This window comes from Eucyclogobius newberryi, unplaced genomic scaffold (genome assembly GCF_026437365.1).
Source record: "Eucyclogobius newberryi isolate DKJ021-1_F unplaced genomic scaffold, fEucNew1.0.hap1 SCAF_14, whole genome shotgun sequence".
Taxonomy (NCBI): Eukaryota; Metazoa; Chordata; class Actinopteri; order Gobiiformes; family Gobiidae; genus Eucyclogobius; species Eucyclogobius newberryi.
In genome coordinates, this window is record NW_027315768.1 from 18841730 (window position 1) to 18864906 (window position 23177).

Here is a 23177-nt window from a genome sequence, read left to right on the forward strand (position 1 = left end):
TTGTTGCCAATTGTTCTTTGTGAGTATTTTTAAAAGAGGCATGAACAAAAAGAAGAAAATACAACTTGGTCTAAATAAAGTGTTGGAACATCTCATCTGTGAGGATTTAGCAGCTTGGGAACACAACACCAGGCTCCATGATCAAAGATTTGCTGTGTCATATTTAGCCCAGATCAGAGACCTGGCTGCAGTACACAGCGGCCACATTCGCACCGCACCCATGGAAAAGGTGAATATGACGTGCTATACTTGGGGAAAGTGGTGTGTGCTGTGCAGCCTTTGCATAGACACTAGTGAAATTAGCCTGTTCATTAATTTATACGTATTTCTGGCTGAGCTGCCGTGCAAGCTACTGAATTCAATTACTGGTACATAGGTTTCTTTGGTGCTCACCATCCCATAATGTATACATACTGAACTCCAGAAACGGTCAAATACCCATATATTAGTAACAGTATATTGCATTATTGAGTCTGGTATTCTGTACACACAAACATCACATGCAAACATGGAACATCCAATCTAGCCAATCAAAGCCCCTGTCAGTGCAAGTCTACTCATATACTGCAGTACACAACTACTCCTATACTGCAGTACACAACTACGCATATACTGCAGTACACATCTACTCACATACTGCAGTACACATCTACTCATATACTGCAGTACACAACTACTCATATACTGCAGTACACACCTATGTATATACTGCAGTACACATCTACTCATATACTGCAGTACACAACTACTCATATACTGCAGTACACATCTACTCATATACTGCAGTACACAACTACTCATATACTGCAGTACACAACTACTCATATACTGCAGTACACAACTACTCCTATACTGCAGTACACAACTACTCATATACTGCAGTACACAACTACTCATATACTGCAGTACACAACTACTCATATACTGCAGTACACAACTACTCATATACTGCAGTACACAACTACGCACATACTGCAGTACACATCTACTCATATACTGCAGTACACAACTACTCATATACTACAGTACACATCTACTCATATACTGCAGTACACAACTACTCATATACTGCAGTACACAACTACTCATATACTGCAGTACACAAATATTTATATACTGCAGTACATATCTACTCATATACTGCAGTACACAACTACTCATATACTGCAGTACACATCTACTCATATACTGGAGTACACATCTACTCATATACTGCAGTACACATCTACTCATATACTGCAGTACACAACTACTCATATACTGCAGTACACAACTACTCATATATTGCAGTACACAACTACTCATATACTGTAGTACGCAACTATTTATATACTGCAGTACACATCTACTCATATACTGCAGTACACAACTATTTATATACTGCAGTACACATCTACTCATATACTGCAGTACACAACTACTCATATACTGCAGTACACATCTGCTCATTTACTGCAGTACTCATCTACTCATATACTGCAGTACACAACTATTCATATACTGCAGTACACATCTACTCATATACTGCAGTACACAACTATTCATATACTGCAGTACACATCTACTCATATACTGCAGTACACAACTGCTCATATACTGCAGTACACATCTACTCATATACTGCAGTACACAACTACTCATATACTGCAGTACAGTACACATCCACTCATATACTGCAGTAAACATCTACTCGTATACTGCAGTACACAACTACTCATATACTGCAGTACACATCTACTCATATACTGCAGTACACAACTACTCATATACTGCAGTACAGTTCACATCCACTCATATACTGCAGTAAACATCTACTCGTATACTGCAGTACACAACTACTCATATACTGCAGTACACATCTACTCATATACTGCAGTACACATCTACTCATATACTGAAGTACACATCCACTCATACTGCTGTAAACATATACTCATACACTGCAGTACACATCTACTCATATACTTCAGTACAAGTCTACTCATATACCACAGTACAAGTCTACTCATATACTGCAGTACAAGTCTACTCATATACCACAGTACAAGTCTACTCATGTACTGCAGTACAAGTCGACTCATATACCACAGTACAAGCCTACTCATGTACTGCAGTACAAGTCTACTCATATACCACAGTACAAGCCTACTCATGTACTGCAGTACAAGTCTACTCATATACCACAGTACAAGCCTACTCATGTACTGCAGTACAAGTCTAGTCATATACTGGGGACGAGGTATAATGGCGCCGCGGATGGCTGCCTCAGCGTTTCGGTGCTCACTTCACCCTGCAGCATCTGGACTCCCCGGGAACCTACACCAGGATCCTGTTTGTGGACTTCAGCTCTGCATTCAACACCATCTTCCCCGCTCTGCTCCAGGACATACTCTCCCAGCTCAATGTGCCTGACTCCACCTACAGGTGGATCACTGACTTCCTGACAGATCGGAGCCAGTGCGTGCCACTGGGGAAGAATGTCTCAGACACTCGGACAATCAGCACAGGAGTTCCACAGGGCTGTGTACTTTCTCCCCTGCTCTTCTCCCTGTACACAAACTGCTGCACCTCCAGCCACGACTCCGTAAAACTAATTAAGTTTGCGGACGACACCACCCTCATCGGGCTCATCTCAAACAGGGATGAGTCTGTCTACAGGACGGAGGTGGACCGGCTGGTGTCCTGGTGCAGCGGTAACAACCTGGAGCTCAACGTCCAGAAGACAGTGGAGATGATCGTGGACTTCAGTAAAGTCACAGCCCCTCAGCCCCCCCTCACCATCACAGACTCCCCCATCACCACTGTGGACTCCCTCCGCTTCCTCAGCACCACCATCACCCGGGACCTCAAGTGGGAGCCCACCATCAGCTCCCTCATCAAGAAGGCCCAGCAGAGGATGTACTTCCTGTGGCAGCTGAGGATAGCCAATCTGACAGCGGAGATGATGGTGCAGTTCTACACAGCCATCATTGAGTCCATCCTCACCTCCTCCATCAGCGTGTGGTACGCTGGAGCCACAGCCAGGGACAAACAGAGACTACAGCGCATTGTGCGCTCTGCTGAGAAGGTGACCGGCTGCGAACTCCCATCTCTGCAGGACCTGTACATTTCCAGGGCTCTAGGACGTGCAGGGTGTATCACAGCCGACCCGTCTCACCATGGACACAGACTATTTGATTATTTATTATTATTATTATTATTATTTCAGGCAGGAGGCTACGGTCCGTCGGGACCAGAACCTCCCGTCACAAGTTCAGTTTCTTTTCCTCTGCCATTGGACTCATGAACATTGCCTAAGCACCTTGCACTCACTGCACTGTTCACTTCTTATTGCACTACATAACTTTATATTCTATTTATGTACATGTTCATGCCTATTTCTAACCTTATTTTAACTTTACTTAAAACATTTTTAAATATATCTGGCAGCTGTTTTGTATTCATTGTTCAATGTTTTGTTGTTTGTGTTGCACTGAATCACCAGGACAAGTTCCTATGTTTGTGAATTTTGTTCATTGACAAATGACAATAAACCTGATTCTGATTCTGATTCTAATACTCCAGTACAAGTCTACTCATATACCACAGTACAAGCCTATATACCACAGTACAAGTCTACTCATATACCACAGTACAAGTCTACTCATATACCACAGTACAAGCCTATATACCACAGTACAAGTCTACTCATATACCACAGTACAAGTCTACTCATATACCACAGTACAAGTCTACTCATATACCACAGTACAAGCCTATATACCACAGTACAAGTCTACTCATATACCACAGTACAAGTCTACTCATATACCACAGTACAAGTCAACTCATATACCACAGTACAAGCCTATATACCACAGTACAAGTCTACTTATATACCACAGTACAAGTCTACTCATATACCACAGTACAAGTCTACTCATATACCACAGTACAAGTCTACTCATATAACACAGTACAAGTCTACTCATATACCACAGTACAAGTCTACTCATATACCACAGTACAAGCCTATATACCACAGTACAAGTCTATATACCACAGTACTAGTCTATATACCACAGTACAAGTCTACTCATATACCACAGTACAAATCTACTCATATACCACAGTACAAGTCTACTCATATACCACAGTACAAGTCTACTCATATACCACAGTACAAATCTACTCATATACCACAGTACAAGTCTACTCATATACCACAGTACAAGTCTACTCATATACCACAGTACAAGTCTACTCATATACCACAGTACAAGTCTACTCATATACCACAGTACAAGTCTACTCATGTATCACAGTACAAGTCTACTCATATACCACAGTACAAGTCTACTCATATACCACAGTACAAGTCTACTCATATACCACAGTACAAGTCGACTCACATTCAAGATGCAATTGTAGAACTGTAAAATAAAGTTGTGGTTTGATGTGAATATGGCCAAAACTAAAATGATGTATTTCGGAAATAGAATGGACAATAGAAATAGAATGGACAATACAGAATTGGACAGTGTAAACATCTCATTAAATGCAATTTTTAGGAGTTATCATGGACAACCAAATGAATTGGAAGTCACACATTAAACAAGTACAGAACATGTTTCTAAAAGTATTGCAGTACTTAACAGAGATTAGCCAATAGAGCGATTCACTTTGTACACAAGTCTACACCACCCCACTATTTCAAAAATCAAAATAACTGAAATATTAATAATTGAAATATGGTTTACTAAACAATGATGAAGAATTGGTGGGATTTGACACATTTTTCTTTCACCCATTCCTTTTTGAACATGTATTATTCATTGAAGTAAATGTCTTTTGACTTTTGAAGGGTGTGTTGGGAAGGCTTTTTTGTTTCTCCTGGACACAAATCTTAGTGAATAGTGAATAGTCATCTCTACCTGAAGAGAATTTCAGTTTGTACATAGAAGAGACAGCACCCTTAAGCTACAATGCCCAGTTTGCTGTATTTATGCTTTCAGGGGAAATTATAAGTCTGTTGGACAAAAAATAAAAACAAAACAAAAGGTTAAAGAGACTTCAAAGTATTCAGACCAGTTTTCTTGTCACCACTGTATCCTCTCTGATAACCATTCTCCACTGTGGGCCCAAATGATTCTATCTTTCCTCATCAGTCATAATAGGCCCTTGGAGACCTCTGTCAGTAGCTCTGCACGCACCACAAAGCCATTTGCAGGATCTGTTTCCTCGGGCTGACGGCAGTGCACGGAGCATCTTCTCCAGGATCTGCATGTCACAGATTCCACTTGCATTTGTTGTGTCAAATAAATTATTAACGGTGAACTAATTGGGATTGGGGGTTCCTGGTCTTTATAGTTTGACCTTTCCATAAAGCTATGGTCGCAACAAATGTAAGAACTGGGTTAAGCCCTCTTGTGCCCAAACAGCTGCAATTGTATCCCTTGGCCTACAGTGGGCCAGGCTCCATATTGTGGGTGCGTGGGAGTTCCAGGCCGGGATCAGCTGAAGACAGCAGACTGGCAAATGTTGCAGGGACATGTTACTTTTGAAGCTGGCATAGATACAGAGTTTGACTCTAATTACAGCAGATGTCTGAAATTAAATCAACTAAAGAGCCATTTCCCAAGATTAAATCATTATGGGTTTTCATAGGACAGGATGTGTTCCCAATTCTAAAATCAGTGGTTTAACACATGCTGTTCAAATGTTAATATCATTAAAAACAAGTACCGGTTGTCCAAATATCATATTACCCAGGTTGAACAACACAACTATTTTTCCAATTAACAAATAATGCTTCAGTCCAAATGCTGTTTACAGCCTGGTCAGTAATGAGATTTTCAGTGTTTAGTACCATAGCCGTAAGATTCACTCTTCATCCATCATAGGATTTTAATTTTGTGATATTGATATTTCCTGTCACAAGTGTTCCTCTGCAAACTGACATGAGGTTTGAAAAGAAACCCACACATTTTCACATAATATGTTACCAACGCCATTTTGAAATGTTCTACTCCTTGAAGCTAACCACAGCTTTGTGCTAACTGTGAATACAATATACAACAAAATAAAGGTAAAAGCATTCAACACATTTGAGCAGAAGCTTAATGGCACCTGTGGGGAATTTATGACGCATTCACTCTTTGGAAAGAGACCAAAGACCACCAGGTCAGGAAAGCCTGCCTCAGAGAGACCAAGGGGCACCAGTGTGAACAAGACCAGAGGATGCAGAAAATAGTGCTAGATTTCTTAGAAACCAAGTATCATTATTGGGCCTTTACCACCACCAACACATTGCAGTGTGGGGGCTGAAATGGAGTCCCCAGTGAGAAGGAATATAGAGCAGTGCAGACAGATGAGACACTAGAGAAGGGGTAACTCTCTCTGGGCAACACCCTTTCACATTTGACCCCTGGCCTCTTTCCATTGTCAAAATATGAAGCCATATATTGTGTTGCATAGCCAAAAGTGTCTTCTACTGTACTTATTGCACACTGTACTGACAATATGGAAAAGGTGAACAATTCACCAAATCAGTGTATTCTATAATAAAGCTTGTGTTGGAAAGATGTTTATGATGTCGGTTCTGACAGAAAGGCGTGACCTTAAAAGGCCACTGCTCTGGTGGGACTGAGTGGGTAAATGGGGGGCTTGGTGTTATCTTTGAGAAGCACTGCTGTATTTATAGACCATCTCTAAAAAAACTCTTCCCCTCACACTACTCCCCCCAGAACCCCTCCCATTTTTTCAATTAGTCCCTGATGGGTGGAGTAATGCAATCAGGAGTAAGTAGAGCTGACAAGAGGCTCGCGGCTCAGTCTGCCCTGACTCCACGCAGACACTTCTCCTCGGACCAAAGGTAAGTGCTCCACCATCCCTCCATCCCTCCTCTCATCTTCCTCTACTCTTCATCTTCACTCATCTGCAGGATAAACTGTCAACAGTGTCCTCTGACATCTTTAATCTGCCTCAAACTGCAAGGCTTTCCTCTTTGTATGTTTTTACAACTTTTTAATCTCACATTTTTCATTCCTGCAATAAACTTCAACTTTGAAATCACATCCCTGTGTGCAGCGTCATTTCACGGCTTTGCTTCTCACAACTTTCACACTCATTCTTCCATCTTACTCATGTCTTAATGAGTGCCATTTTCATTAACTTCGTTAACAAAAAAATTTAAGTATTACAGAAAAATTTTACTGAATAATGAATTTGGAATAATAACAATGGACAACAGCAGTGCCTCAGTAGAGTAGCCTTCACCCAATCATCTGATGGTAGGAAGTCAAAACACAAATCATACTGTAGCTGTGTCCTGGGGCAAGACACTTTCCCTGCGTTTCCGTCTATATGCTGATGTGTATATTTTTGAGAGTGAGACAATTGTTATATTAGCCCCAGACAATTTGACAAAAACATCTGTTTTGAAATAGTTTGAATCAGTTCAGATACAAAGTTACATGAATAAATTATAATAAACTTCCAATTAGTCAAACCTACAGAAAGAGAGATAATATAATGTCTAGACGTTCACTCTGCAGAAAAGGAGACATTTTGTAATTTTACAGTATTCCAACAGCTGTCATTTTGATATTCTGAAGTTAAACCTTTTGACACAATCCAAGCTAGGAAGAATGAATAGCTGGAAGGTTTTTGTATAGCTTTAGATTCTCTTTTTATTTTTAGGAGCTGGATAAACCCTGTCCTAAGCTAGGTGAGTCATGTTGGGAGCAACAGACAATGGAAGAATGTGAGAGGGGGTGGAAAAGCTTGGTCTAGAGGGGCAGGAAGATTATTTCTACTGAGACAAGATACAGACCTCCTAAATACCAGCGGCACCATAGATCCAAATTGCATCTCTTCACAGTCACAAGACTAATTCAGCACACAATGAAACCTATTTATGGCACTGACTACAAAAAACAAAGAACCGTAATCCAGATTTGGCAACAATTGTGATTAAATGATATTGTGATATCAATGGTTTAGTCTTGTGAGTCTCATGAGTGACAGCTTCCAATGAACAGTAAGGGACAATGCATCAGTAAAGTGCCAAGCCACAGCAGATGGGATAACCAGACGGCTCCGTCAACAGCTGCAGCTCCTGAGTGACCATTATTACAAATACCATTCCAGCCTCATACACAGGCAATTGGGGATCTTCTCCAGACAACTGGGGGTGAGGTGACGGATGGGTCAGTGTATGGGGCATAGGAGGCATCGGTATGCAGCGGGTCACTTACTGTCTCCAAGCAAGCCTGGTGGGAGTTATTTATACCTCCTCGTCCGTCACCATTCACTCCTGTCACACAGAACAAAATACAGGGTAGTCTAAACAGACAGAGGTGAAAGGAGAATGTACAATATACAAACGATGTAGAATATTCCTTCAATAGAGAGGAATAAATGCAATAAGCGTTCAGACTTCTGTGTCTAATGGTAATGCCGGTGTCTTTGATTTAGGTGACGATTCATAGTCAATATGACAGAGCGCTATGACTGCCACTACTGCAAAGAGTCCCTGTTTGGGAAGAAATACGTCCTGAGAGAGGAGAACCCCTACTGTGTGAAATGCTATGAGAGCCTGTACTCCAACTCTTGTGAGGAGTGCAAGAAGCCCATTGGCTGCAACTCCAGGGTGAGACGCTACAACTGCTACAACTGACTGAAGTTTCAGAATTGGTGAAAAAGTACAAACTGGGATTTTGGTGTGTTACAGGATCTGTCCTATAAGGACCGCCACTGGCACGAGGACTGTTTCAAGTGTTTCCAGTGCAAGCGCTCTCTGGTGGACAAGCCATTTTCCACCAAAGATGAGCAGCTGCTCTGCACCGAGTGTTATTCTAATGAATACTCCTCCAAGTGCCATGAGTGCAAGAAAACTATCATGCCGGGTAGGAAGATGGAGATTGTGTGATTAAATTATGAATCTTTATAACTCAATATTGTATTATTAACCTTATCTTTGTCCTTTCTGATGGCCCAGGCTCCAGAAAGATGGAGCACAAAGGGAACAGCTGGCATGAGACTTGTTTCACTTGCCAGCGATGCCAGCAGCCAATCGGCACCAAAAGTTTCATCCCCAAGGACAACCATAACTTCTGTGTGCCCTGTTATGAGAAGCAGTTTGCCATGCAGTGTATCCACTGCAAGAAGGTAGAGTGGTTTGCCAAACCCCACAACTACAAGCAGAACCTGAATGATGTTTTGTATTGCAGCCCATCACCACTGGAGGAGTGACCTATCGTGAGCAGCCCTGGCACAAGGACTGCTTCCTGTGCACCAGCTGCAAACAGCAGCTGTCTGGACAGAGGTTTACCTCTAGAGATGACTTTGCCTATTGTCTCAACTGCTTCTGCAACCTTTATGCCAAGAAGTGTGCCTCCTGCACCACACCCATCAGTGGTATATTCTCACATTCTTATTTTTACTCATTTGACATTTTGATCTTCCCCTAATCTTTCTTTCAGGTCTGGGCGGCAGCAAGTACATCTCTTTTGAGGAGCGCCAATGGCACAATGATTGCTTCAACTGTAAGAAGTGCTCGGTGTCCCTTGTTGGGCGTGGCTTCCTCACTGAACGTGACGACATCTTGTGTCCTGAATGCGGAAAGGACATCTAATTGAATGAGGATAACATAAACCGCATCTGATTAGAGAACATGTCATAGTAATATGAATGACAAAAAAGTGTTAGTTTATTAGAATATTCATTTGACTCTCAATAAATGTACATTTATATAAGCCTAACTTAACTAATCATGCAGCATGATGCAGCTTATGGTTAAAACTGTTAAGAAATAACTGTAATGATTTTTGCTTATGAAAAATATAGATATTTATAGATCCTCTAAGAGTGCAATAATTACAGCTTGGAAATGTGAATGATTAGCATATGCATCTTTATAAAATTGTGTATACTGAAAAAACGTGTAAAAGAGAAAATGTAAGAAAAAATGTAAAAGATAAAAAGATTTTTATGTGTGCTTATGAAAAGAAGTCCTAAATAGTTTCATGTTTTACAGGAATCATAATACAGCGACTTTTCTTCTTCTGTTCAAATTAAGCCCATAACAATCTTTGTTTCACAATTGTTTAATTAAACCAATCACATAAAAAATAAAAGTTCATTTTAGCCTGAATCATTTCACAACATTATTTCCATAAATATTAAAAAGTATATCTAAATATACTCTTCATCAAGTTAAACAGGATGTTTTATAATTGAGCTTGATGACTATCATGTTGCATGGCCACACACGGGTATATAAATGCATGGGTATATAATTTACCCATCATAATCATCATAGTATCATAAATCAATATGGATAAATCAATATATGCTGCAAGCAAATTAAATAAAATCAGTCACTGGTCTTTCAACAGACACAAACTAAATGACATTTTAAATAGATACAGCAAGTTACTATGACTTCATAAGTGGTTAATGGTAAGTGCACTTCAAGTTGTGAAAAACCACAAGAAAGTGTTGGACCTAACAAGTTTATTGGACCAGTGTAATCTAATGCTTGCATGTTTTACGTATGGTTTGTTCTTTGCAATACTAGAAAAAAAAATGTGGTCAGCAATGACCCAAGAAGTGAAAGGACAAACATCAGGGCCACGTCACAGGTTGGATCTTTTTCTTCATCATTGGGGAATCTGAATTCTGGGGGAAGAGCAAAATACAAGGTTATTGGTGGGAAAATTGTCTCAAAACCCATACTTTACAATCCAAAGCTATACCAACTGAATGAAGTGATTCTTACAGCATCGTATACGTCTCGTGTGACGTGCATCTTCTCTGTAGATGACGTGAGTGGTGCGAGCGTCCGTACAGGGCTGCTCGTGTGTGCTCCTGGTGGGCTGCTCGTGTGTGCTCCTGGTGGGCTGCTCGTGTGTGCTCCTGGTGGGCTGCTCGTGTGTGCTCCTGGTGGGCTGCTCATGCGTGCTCCTGGTGGGCTGCTCATGCGTGCTCCTGGTGGGCTGCTCATGCGTGCTCCTGGTGGGCTGCTCATGCGTGCTCCTGGTGGGCTGCTCATGCGTGCTCCTGGTGGGCTGCTCATGCGTGCTCCTGGTGGGCTGCTCATGCGTGCTCCTGGTGGGCTGCTCATGCGTGCTCCTGGTGGGCTGCTCATGTGTGCTCCTGGTGGGCTGCTCGTGTGTGCTCCTGGTGGGCTGCTCATGTGTGCTCCTGGTGGGGGCTTTAGCCGCTCTGAGCCTCCAGATGATAGACCGCTTCTTTCGGGTCTCCTCATTTTCGGAGGACCGCTGTTTGATGAGCTCCCGTCGAACACTATTAATGGTCTTTTTCTATTGGACTCACTGCTGGAAACAATTCATTCGTAATCGTAAGCAAAAAACATTCAGCACTACGGAATATTGCGTGTGTTAAAGCCTGTGTAAGGAGCTGACCTGTGCGCTCCTCGGGTTTTGGCCACGGTCCTGCCCCAGCGGCTGGACGGGAGCGTCCTCTGGGGCAGCGGCATCACATGGTGAAGGTAAAGCTCCGTGAGCTCGTCCCGACCCACAGTGTCCCGGGTTTTAACCTTTCTCTACATTTCACAGACGAACAAAGTAGTGTTAATGTTCATCCAGTTCCACACGACAAAAGCCACACAGAACAAGTGTTTGAGCCGCTGCAGCCTCAACAGCCAAATGAAATGAGCATATATGACCCTATGACAGGTTTGTCTAAAGGAAGACATACCTCCTTTAATATCAATTTGAGAAATTCCTCTGATAAAAGCTCGGGGTGCAGTAAAAGATCCACATCTGAAGAGGAGTTTGCCTTTCCATCTTGTCCCGTGGAAGACGCCATGTTTGAATTTCCCAACATGCACCGCGTCAAAACAAAGCGCACTGAACAGCGCGTGTCAGCCAAACATTCACAAAGCTTCATTATTTTGTTGATTTATTATTATATGAAATTTAAAATGATGACTCATCTCTTATGTCATGAAATATTAAATTATTCTGTATATATATATATATATATATATATATATATATATATATATATATATATATATATATATATATATATATATATATCCACTCTTTCTTCTGTTATTGAAACGAAATGTCAATATAAATAAATGTCAATATAAATAAATTATATAACCAGACAACAGGCCCGGGTGGAATATCACGCTGTACAGTTTGTTTTTACTACCTTGATTTTTTTTGTTCACTTTGGTCACTTTGAGTGTTGTAAAGGGCTTTATAAATAAAGATTGATTGATTGATTGATTGATTGATTGACTGACTGATTGAATATCAGCCATACTGGCCAGAGTTTGGCGATAGCCGAAAGTTCTTCAAGTTCCCACATAGGCCGATGATATCGGCCATCCGATTTATATCATATCATAGTGGTAAATTGTTTGTTAGCCTTCCAATATAATTTGGTTGAATTTTCATGACAAAAAAAGGTTGAGAACCACTGGACTCCACACTCCATCGTCACGTTTAAGTTTGCTCTTTATGCCGTAATAGGCCTGTTGTGTACTGTATATCAGTTATACACTTGGACTATGTTAGTTTACTAGGGAAAAGTACCTTAATAAAAAATATATTAGCATATTGATTAGGCCTGCATACTGGCTTGTTAAACACTTAGGCATCCAACACATGGGACATTGGACTTTCATTAATTTATTTTCTACCGCTTGTTCCCATTGGGGGTCACGGGTGATTGGAGCCTATCCGTGACTTAGGTTCTTCCTGGACAGGGGCCAGCTTGTCGCAGGGTTAACACCGTTGGACTTTTTCTTTATTTATTCCATTTTGTCCACCATCTTATAAAAGGGAACCCTCAAGCTGCTTAATATGCTGTACCTAAAAATAAAGCTGTAACCCACTTATTTTCAGTCAAATCAATCATTCCGGGAAACATCAGGGTCAGTTTGTACTCCAAACCCAGAAATAAAAAATTACCCTGAAATAAAATAAATAAATAAGACTTTTATATGGATTGCGCCTGGACATTTTGCTTTATTACATGTCTCTAAAACATTTTTAATGTGAATTTACATTCAGCTTTTAAAAAAAGAATTGTCAAAACCGAACAGAGGCTCATTTTAGTGTCAATCAGCAGATCCCTCCAGAAACCAGCTGATCTCATTCATATATTTAACAAAGAATTAGAGTAAAACAGACATCAGAGACCAAAACTACAGAGTCTTAGCCTCACAAATGCTCCAGGCAATTGTTATACTCAAAATGGTTCAGGAAACGCTTCAGTTTTAAATGGGGCTCATGTTTTCAGAATGATTGTTATTTCTTTGAATAAACTTTCTTCCATGATATGAAAATGTACTAAACCCATGGATGTATTAACTAGCCTCATCACACAAGCGTAACGACGCAAGGTGCAACTTTCTCTCTTTATGTGCAGGATTTGAGCATAAATAGCACCATCTTCTGTTTGTGTCATGCACGTGCAGCCTGTATAGTTCTGGATAAGTTTCAACGTAACCCAATAGGTGTTTCTCAAACTGTGGTACCTGTACCACTGGTGGAACACACTCCTGTTAAGTTCTTGTGTTTGGCTGGTTTAGACCGGGAATGTTCCAGTTATAAACATGGCCGTATTCTCCTTAGATGGAACTTGACGTTTGAAAGCCGCTGCAATAGGTAATGCAAGAGTCTTATGATTGCAAGTGTAACATTGTACAATTGTAAATATTTATTGTTATAATTAGGACACAAAGATCAAAATCTGACTGGCACATTGGTCTACAGTAAGTAATCATGGACTTTTAGTTGTTCTACAAATACAGAAAATTACAGAAATACAAATAATAGCATCACATAGAATAGTGCTTAAAGCTGTGGTACCTCATTTGTGCGCATCAATAATGTCCACAAGTATTTAGTGAAACTGGCCCAAGCTTAGCCAATCAGAGAGCTGCTTCCAGCTCTTTTTCAGGGTTGACTAGACATAAAATACTTTATAATTAGATCCAGACAGCAGTCTACAAAGTACTGCTTTTACAATATACTCTTTGGGGGGAAAACAAAAAATTTACTCTTTTACAAAAAAAGTCGGGTACCCGAGCTTTAAGAAGACATAAACAGGTACTTCATATTTTCAATCAATGCATCTTCAGAGCGTGGACTTAGACTGACCATTTTTTTACATATATAACTCTCAACTTACACCAACAAACAATGTCCAAACTGTAGTATTGTGAATAAAAATGAAATAAAAAATATAATCAAACCATTCTTTTTGTAATTGCTACTTTTTTGGTTCCTGGTTCTTCACATAGAAAACACAAAAACCTTTGCTCACACAGAAGACTGACTTTCACTGCAGACATAGATATTGCTTGGTCTGACTCTTCTGTGACTCCGACCTGGGACCCTGGGACACAACCTGCAGCTTTTGGGAATAAACTCCTGACAGGCCTCCCTGAACTTGCGGATCCTCCAGCAGTAGATGACAGGGTTGAAAACCGTTTTGAGGTAACTGAGCCACAGGGCACCTATACTAATGGGATAAAACACTGAGCTGTAATAGAACTGATGGCTGAATACCCCAAGCAGGCTGACAATAGTATGAGGTAACAAGCACACAGAGAACCCCACAAACAGGATGAGAATCGTAGTGAATGCTCTTGTCTTGAAACTCATGTCCACTTTGATCTGAGGGGGGCGCTGCAGTCCACTAATCCTCATTTTGCTTATTTGGTTGAGGGCTGGCAGACAGGAGTGCTCGTTGGTGTGGTTGTGAATGCGAAGCGTATTGCGTCGCACTGTGTTGAGTATGCACATGTACGAGTAGAGCATGACTGTAAATGGCACGAAGAAAACTGCTACTGCTAAGAGAATAGTGTACCCACGGTCTGCAAGAGACTCACTGTATCCCAGAACACACTGAGGTGCCCAGGTGCTCCCGATACCAGCCACACCTGTCCTCCATCCCACCACTGAGGGCAGCGATATGCAAAGACTAAGCATCCATGACCCTGCTATCAGCACTTTGGCCCTGTATGGGGTCAGCTTGTCCTGGCGCTGCACTATTATAAGGAATCGGTCCACACTGATTATGAGAAGTATGGACACTCCTTCCAGTACAAACAACCAGTAAAGCATGATGGAAGCGCGACAGAAGGTGCTCCCAAATGTCCAGTCCGAGGTGGCCACCGTGACAGCAGTGAAAGGCATGCACAGAAGAGACAGCATGATGTCAGAGAACGCCAAAGTGGCCAGGAGGAGGTTGATGGCAGAGCGCATGGCCGGTTTCTGGTAAACAATGAGACACACAATGGCATTGCCAAGGAAACCAATGGTAATCATGAAGATCATGATGGCCGCCAGTGTCACCCGCAGCGTCACCGAAATTAGGGGTGTCCCAGTGTCCGAGGAGGGCATTATGTCATCTGGGGCCAAGGGGCTGTCCAGGTCCATGAAGGCACAGTCCTCCGACAGGCTGTCATTACAGAAGGACATGCTGTTGACTGCAGCAGGGTATCATTAAAAATAAGGATGAACATCTTTAGGAGTCTTTGAGAGGAGGCGTCTTCTGTCATTCTGTCGGCCAGACCTGGGAGTGTCTAAAAGAATAATAATGACAATCTAGTTAGTGCAGGTAAATTCAATGTTGGTACTGCCAACCTCTGAACATGGACTAAAACCTGGAGTGGCCCATCCTAAACTAAAACAGTAAAAAAATAACATTATGATATTATGAATCAAAGTTGAAAAGTATGTTTTAGCTAGAAATTGACCAATATGTTTTTTTTCCATGGCCGAAAACCCAGAGCTGCTGATGGCCATGGAGCCCTGCCAATACTTTTGGTCCAATATGAATGGCAGATTTTCATAATCACAAAACATGAAATTACTTCAAGGACTACAGCCTGCACTATGCACTGTGCACTGAAAAATAGACATCTGCAAAAAGTGCAGTGCCCTTTTCACACTAAAGTGTTAAAATAAAGCTTTGATGTAGTTCAGGTCAAAATATTGACAGAGAAAAAAGTTAAATAATGTAAATAAATATAAGTATCTTGGGCTGGGCATTTTTGTGTAACTTGCAAGGCGTATTTATCAAATTCACCCTTGTGAAAATGATTTTGTTTGAATTCATATATATATATATATATATATATATATATATATATTCATACTAATAAAGTACAATACAAGTAGCTAAAGTAGACTATAAGGCTATGTTTATTAGTGAACAAAAAAAAAAAAAATGCCACTATTCAAATGGAATTTTACTGTACAACAAGAATACATCTCAACACATTTGTGCAATAGCCGGGTTGATGATTAACAAGTACACTCTTGTGATGCATTTACCACAGCAGCCACTTCACAAAGTACACCATATATTTCACACACAAACAGTGGTACCCACCCATGATGATACAGTCGACGGCCTGTTTACTTATGAGCGAGCGCAGGTGTAATCCTGAACACTCTAAAAACACATGGGCTTCCGTTCTCAGACTCTGTCCTCCAGGTACAACACTGTGGGAAAAAGAACTGCAGTGTCAGTTGTAAAATACCTAAACTATTATGTATCCATTAAAGTTGTTTTAATGTGTATATTAGAACAAGCCCAAATACAGTTTCTATAGTGGTTGTAGCTTTTAATTAAAAAAGGATAGCATACTGTTGCTGATGCACGTTGCTATGGCAACAAGGTCACTGGTACCATGGCAACAGGCAGTCCCTCATCCTGCATTTTGTCAAAGATTAGTGTAAGTAAAAAGACATAGGCTGGTTTTGTTTTGTTATAAGAGCCCAGCTGCCTGTTAACTATTATCAATGCCTTTTATGTGAGGGAGTCATAATCAATGATGGGAATAAGTCAACAACAATGAAGATTTCTGTCACACAGAAATATGAATATGGCAAGTGGGTCAGAAGTTGTAAAAGACTTGGCTAGTACCTTGTTTAAAAGGTGATATGTGCTTATATACAATAGCCCTATATGCTAAATCAATAATTAAAACAGAATAAATAAAGGTGGTGACTACAGCATGCCACAAGTAGCCTATTGTAATTTTAGAGCACCAACAGACAAATACAAACTCCCCTCATTCCTTGTGTAATTCTATGTTTATATAAATCCTGCATTTTTGCAACAGTCTGTTTTTGAGACAGACACAAACCACAGAGCCGTAACATTAAGGTTATAAGAATGTAGACACCATTATAGACTATATTGCTTTAACGACTATTACGTCTGCAATTGAAAATACAGATGTTACAGATCAGCCCTTTATGCGGCCTACCTTTAGAGCACAAGGGTCTATGTCTTCCCTGGCGGAGCCATTACAATCAGGTACAACAATAGCTTTATGGTGCGAGCGTTTTTTCTCACATATTCCTCTTCTCCTGGAATTGATCTCCCTCGCGCCGCCTCCGGATGATGCTGACGCCAGCAGAGGTGTCCCCGAGTTAAAGGAGCAGTCCGCGGGAAAAAAACATGGAGTTCCAGACACCTGCTTGTCGCCATGGAGATGTTAGGCTTATCTGTAATGTCTGGTATTCAACTAATATATCTCAATGGACACCACCACCAGTTCAGTTACAGATCATATTAAATAAATGCAATATATTTCATTTTAATGCTATTCATTGGAAAATCCCGGGCAAAGCATTGACATAAAGACAAAAAAGTAGCTTATCGACCACTGCACCTTTATCGACCACTGCTGGTCGTGCACCCATATGTCCAGAGGGTGGCAGCATTTCTACATGTTTTACTCACGTGGTTGAAGACAGACCCCAATAACATATTAGCCTGTGGATGTTTGGAAAACAAGGCTTATTACTATTTCAGATAGAAAATCTAAAATATATTGCATAGGCCTAGTTTTTAGTTTAGTCTGGCCTACCCGGTTCATGTGGTGGTTACCATGGTATATAACGGCTGTATATGATGTAATTACAATCCATGAAGTGATGAATCACGTGTCCAGTTCACTAATTGGCAGCTAAATGTGTTGTCTAAATGGCATCGTGCCCTCGTGTTGAACATGCCCATCAAAGCAGTTCCACTTCAGCAGCCTGACACATGCATTCACGTCACGTCCCGTAGCACCCACACCCGGGGTGCAGCTCAGGAGTCATTCCCTTGGTCAATCTAGATGTTTGCTCTAATCCCCTGGAAAATTCTCCAATACGTTCTTTAATAGGGCGATCAAATCAATTTTATGGTACTTTAAAAATGGTCTCGTATTGACATGTTTATGTTAGTTAACTTTCCTTGCTCATTCTTCACAGTTGAAAAGCTACACGCTGTTAATGAGTGAAAGATTTTGCTGTGAGAGTATAATCAATGCCAAGCAGCAGAGAGTTACAAACACAGGTGGTTCTACAAATGGGCTGCTCTGTGGGGTTAGAATACTGCAAACTGCACAAAAAGATCTCATGACGCCAATTGTTTACAGTTTTTTACGATTGAATAAACACTAAAATCTAAAGTTTAGCCCAATTATCAAAACCTTACACTCGAGGAGCAAACCTCAGATTTGCACCACTGTAAACACAATAAGTCAGTTCACACTTTGTGCAAAACCACACACACAGTGATTTACAACACTGAACACACTTTAGACACAGAAGTATATCAAGATGTCACTTCCCTGCCATTCTAAAGCACTGACTGTCAAATGACATGTGCCAATCCATTGAACACTGTCATTAGGTGACCAAACACAAGATTGTTTAATTGTAGACACACCCATCAGGTTTAAGCACTATAAAAATGCAGCATGTGAGTTCACCAAACTGAACCAAAATGGAAGGAAGAGGAAGAGTGAGGATGAGAAGGAGGAAGAGGAGAAGGAGAAGAAGGAGGCAGAGACCGTGCCAGAGGTCGAGGTCGAAGTAGGGGTAAAGGTAGAGGAAGAGGAAGACTTCAAGCATGAGGAAGAGGGGGAGGAGTTTGGGAGGGTTCTTTTTTGTACTGGATAAAATGTAATGTTCATGAAAACTGAGATTTTTTTTCTTTTTCACCATGTTGGCTTGAGTTTATGGAAAAAAAAATGACGTTGTCAACAGCATTAGTCTTGTGTCCTGTGTGTTGTCTACAGTCATGCATACAACTGTGTGTAGTGTGTGTAGTGTTCACTGTGTGTATTGTTTTGCTAAAAGTGTGAGCAGACATTGTGTTTACAGTTGTGCAAATCCGAGCGGTGTTTTGCAAATTCACAGTGTTCTTCACCCATACGACTCTATGCATTTAGAAGCAGGATTAGTCGAAAGTGTTTAAGGTTTTCCACAGCAGTGTGTAACTGGTGCAAACATAGTTAAGTCATATGCAACATGTGTGTTTCATATGGTAAAAAAATATGGTTTTGATCAATTAGTGTAGAGTTTTTACAAGAGTGTTTCATTTTGCAAAGGAGATAAGGTGTTTTGATAATTGGGTTTGTGGTTGTGCTAATTGTGTGCAGGGTATTGCTAAATAAAACAAAACTATCAAAATTGTGTTTATTCAATCGTAAAAAACTGTAAAGTCTCAGAAGGGAGACACGAGACAAGAGTCATGAGAAAATATATAATGGCAAACAGCAGTTGGAATAGCAAATTAAAAATAAAAAAAATAAAATTGAGACAAAGCATTTGTGTTCCTAGAAACCCAATATCATCTATTCAAACAAATAAATATAGGCCAAAGTTTGTGTGTGTGTGTGTGTGTGTGTGTGTGGACACGTCGCAGTGGTTCTCAGTTGGTGCTTTGGGTTTACTTTGTCGCCCAAATGAGAAATTGCTTTTAGATATCATTATAATATCATATTGTATTGTGAAACCTAATAATAGAAACATTTTGCAGTTTCTATATCACTTTATAGAAATAAATATGTTGAGTCAAGCATGAATTCAATCCAAGTGCTAGATACTCGGCTTGGGTGTGAAGCATTATCAAACATGGAGCAACTCTTATGTTCCTTGAAGTGAATGCTCTGAGCTTGTCAATAAAGGTAAAAAGATACACTTTTAAGGTTATTAAGCCAAATCAGCAATATGTTGTGTCAAAGACATTTGGGCCTCTCCCATTTTGATGTAAGGAACCTATAAACAAACCATAAAAGATATGCAATGACCACTGAGATTCATTCATATTGTATGCAAAATTTATTAAATAATTAGTGATTTACATAAAAATAGTCACCGTGGAAAAAGATAACAATAATCTCAAGATTCACAACGGACATTACTACAGCCTAAAGAAACTATTTGAAAGGATTCCTTGAATAAAACTTGAAAAGTCACTGGGAATAACAGAAAGTCACAATCACACAACACAAAGTAAATAAATAAAAAAGTATTGCTAATAAATGGAATTCCTTTCAGCAAAACATTTGCTTCTGTGTTTTGAACATATACAGTGCAGTCTTTGAAAGACATGAATATCTGCAGCAATATGTAAATATTTAAATGCATCCTCTTCTTTTGGTTACAGCCTAATTTGAGATCATACTTAAAAGTGTTCTCCCTTTGGCTGGTTCATATAGTGCAGTAAAATGTCAGGTTAGGCAAGGTGTGGGAAACAGGAAGGTTCAATCAAGTTGAATCTGTTCTCTCTTGTCCCGGGCCCTTCACGTGTCGCTGTACATCCGTTTGCAGTCCACGGTTGGTGACGGTGTGTCCGAGCCCATGCTGCCCACCTGTGAGTACGCGTCCTCGGGCGTGCGCGGCAGTCCGGGCGGCGTCATGCGCTTTTCCTTTTGCCTGCGGTTACAGAACCAGACGCGCACCACCTCCTTCTCCAGCTGGAGCGATTCAGCCAGAGCGGTAATTTCTTGTGCAGATGGTTTAGGACTTTTGAGAAAGTGACTTTCCAGTGCGCCTTTCACGCTCACTTCTATGGACGTGCGCTTTTTCCGCTTGCGCCCCTGTGTAGCGATCTTGTCTATACTCGTGGGGCTGCCGGTGGTCGAGTCTGCCTCCTCCAGCCATTTGTTGAGGAGCGGCTTTAGTTTGCACATGTTTTTGAAGCTTAGTTGGAGCGCCTCAAACCTGCAGATAGTGGTCTGTGAAAACACGTTCCCGTAGAGCGTGCCCAGCGCCAGTCCCACATCTGCCTGCGTGAAGCCGAGCTTGATGCGACGCTGCTTGAACTGTTTAGCGAAGTGCTCCAGGTCGTCAGATGTTGGAGTGTCTTCATCTGAGTGCTGCTCGTGCGCCACGCTGTGGTGCTGATGGTGCGTGTGGTGCGCGTGCTGGCTGTGGTGGTGATGGTGCTGGTCCAGCTCAGGAGAGTCTCCGCGCACAATGCCAGAGTGCACGAGGTTGTGTCCGTGCGCGCTGAGCATGCCATTGACAGTAAAGCCTGTCTGTGAGTATCCCAGAGCTGGGTCCGCTAGATGCGCGCCCGACCCGCCTCCCCAGCCGCCCGTGTGAGTCTGGTGAGCCAGGTGTGTCCTGTGGTGCAAAGTGGAACCAGCGTGAAGGTCCTCGCGGGACGAGCCTCTCTTTGCCTCTTGTGCCGGTGAGCAAGGCGACCACCCGGATCCAGCCTCTGCCGCGGCCACTGCGGCTGCAGCGGCTGCCGCGGCTGCGTGAGGGAGCGACGTTACCCACTGGTGGCTGAGCATGTGACTCCCGTTTCCCACAACGGTGCCTTGCATAAAGTCACTTTGCGTCATCTTGACCGGGGGCTCTGGCCGGTAGCCGCTGGAGCCCGTAGTGACCGGCTGCATAGTTCCCCTTCTGTCGGTGTGCAGTACCCTGCTACTGGAGAGGTACGGGCTGGACGTGGCGGCAGCCATACCCCAAAGCATGTGTGCCCTCTTTCTGTCTAGTTTAAAAAAGCCTAACTTCAGCCATGAGAAGAAAGTTTTTCAGGACGAAATTAAAGTTAAAAAACAATTATGATAATTAAAAAGCCGGGAAAATATCCAAATCAGTGCATTAAATGTATCCAAAGTTTGCATTTTATGATCACTGTATTAATCCACTACAGCCGTCTTCCTGACTTCTTGGTCCTTATAAGAAATACTAATGAATGCTCTTTACGCACGAGTCCTTTAAGAACTGACTTGCATTGCGTCTCGTGCGTCTTCCTGACTGAGAGGCTGCGATGTGTTTACATTGTGCCTCAACCGCGTCTATTAATTTCCCATCATCATCCAATTACAGCAGAATGGGTGCGCAGGGTTTCCGCTGATTGGACACGAGGAGGATGAGGAGTGTCATCTTGTCTAGAGGAGGAAAAGTTCTGCCACGGGACACACACTGCGGAAAAAGAAAGATATTAATTCAAATATAAATGAAGTTTATAGTAAACTATATGCCTTATTACTTCTTTAAATATTTCTACTGGAGCATGTACTTGTTAATCAGTATCAAAATATTTCTACTCTAAAAAAAAGAAAGAAGCCTTCTCTTACCACAGTCCATGAGCGAATGGAGCGCAGAGCTTTTGTGGTGCCACTGTCAAGGATACAGCGTGTGCTCACAGCGGGGCTCGGGACGTTTATTGCATCTTAATGCGCGCAGCTTTTCACTTGGTCAGAGCAAGGCCACAGCGGCGTGACGGGACGCACAGCTGCGCACTGAAGGAGAGAGCAAACCACTCTCACTGACTTACTTAAGGTCTCTTTCTTTGAGGAATACTTATGTCTAATGTACAAGGTAATTATAATTATACTTTCAAATCCATGAGGCATGTGCAGATTTAAAAATAATAAAATGTACCTATATTTACATGCCAACAACAGTCTCCATCAATTTATGTCATTTAAAAAAAGTAAGCGTTATGATCCGGATCCACTGTTCACTGTCAATGTGAATAGTGTTAATAACGTTTTGCTTGAGTAATAAGTTAAACAAAGAAAATGAAAATCAACTAAAACCGCAAATCCAGATATTGAAAATTCATGAAAACAATACAGTTTATGAATTTGACGTTTGCAAACATTGCCATCAAGTTGTAGTCTTGGTTATCGCATGTTGCATAAGTCATTCTTTACCGTGCAAAGCTCTCCGCACAAAGCTTCTCCGCAGACGTTTTGAGAATGTAGTAATGTTTTTCATGTGTTGTGCCCGAGCTCGATTTGTTATTCATGAAGGAAGTCGGGTGAAGAGGCCTCCTTAAGAAGCACGCAGACCCAAAGAAATCCACCACATAATCATGCCTTCTACACTCAATTCTGCAATTAAACCTCTGTATTAATCATCACTCAGCTGCTAAATGGGATCATTGTT

The 23177-nt window shown here is 41.4% G+C and overlaps 4 protein-coding genes across 5 annotated transcripts; 1 reads left to right on the forward strand and 3 right to left on the reverse strand.

Annotated features, from left to right (window-relative positions):
- The first annotated feature begins 6724 nt into the window (after nt 1-6724).
- fhl2a (four and a half LIM domains 2a) lies at nt 6725-10135 on the forward strand. Its single transcript, XM_072444727.1, has 6 exons — nt 6725-6853; nt 8458-8632; nt 8714-8888; nt 8981-9150; nt 9213-9399; nt 9465-10135. The coding sequence occupies exons 2-6, from the start codon at nt 8477-8479 to the stop codon at nt 9614-9616; spliced, it is 840 nt and encodes a 279-aa protein (XP_072300828.1). The 5' UTR covers nt 6725-6853; nt 8458-8476; the 3' UTR covers nt 9617-10135.
- cunh2orf49 (chromosome unknown C2orf49 homolog) lies at nt 10073-11863 on the reverse strand. Of its 2 annotated transcripts, none has more exons than XM_072444726.1 (4): nt 11704-11863; nt 11409-11548; nt 10763-11318; nt 10073-10662 (listed from the first exon to the last, which is right to left on the reverse strand). In XM_072444726.1, the coding sequence occupies exons 1-4, from the start codon at nt 11830-11832 to the stop codon at nt 10609-10611; spliced, it is 879 nt and encodes a 292-aa protein (XP_072300827.1). In that variant the 5' UTR covers nt 11833-11863; the 3' UTR covers nt 10073-10608. The 2 variants fall into 2 exon arrangements, with proteins under 2 accessions (XP_072300827.1, XP_072300826.1); XM_072444725.1 differs by having other exon boundaries at nt 10763-11321.
- Nucleotides 11864-14243: 2380 nt separating this feature from the next.
- On the reverse strand, nt 14244-17410 carry gpr45 (G protein-coupled receptor 45). The gene is made up of 3 exons (XM_072444729.1): nt 17252-17410; nt 16369-16481; nt 14244-15556 (listed from the first exon to the last, which is right to left on the reverse strand). The coding sequence occupies exon 3, from the start codon at nt 15450-15452 to the stop codon at nt 14289-14291; it is 1164 nt and encodes a 387-aa protein (XP_072300830.1). The 5' UTR covers nt 15453-15556; nt 16369-16481; nt 17252-17410; the 3' UTR covers nt 14244-14288.
- A 3148-nt stretch (nt 17411-20558) lies between these two features.
- Nucleotides 20559-22200, reverse strand: pou3f3a (POU class 3 homeobox 3a). Its single transcript, XM_072444730.1, has one exon. The coding sequence runs from the start codon at nt 21749-21751 to the stop codon at nt 20567-20569; it is 1185 nt and encodes a 394-aa protein (XP_072300831.1). The 5' UTR covers nt 21752-22200; the 3' UTR covers nt 20559-20566.
- Between the last annotated feature and the right edge of the window lie 977 nt (nt 22201-23177).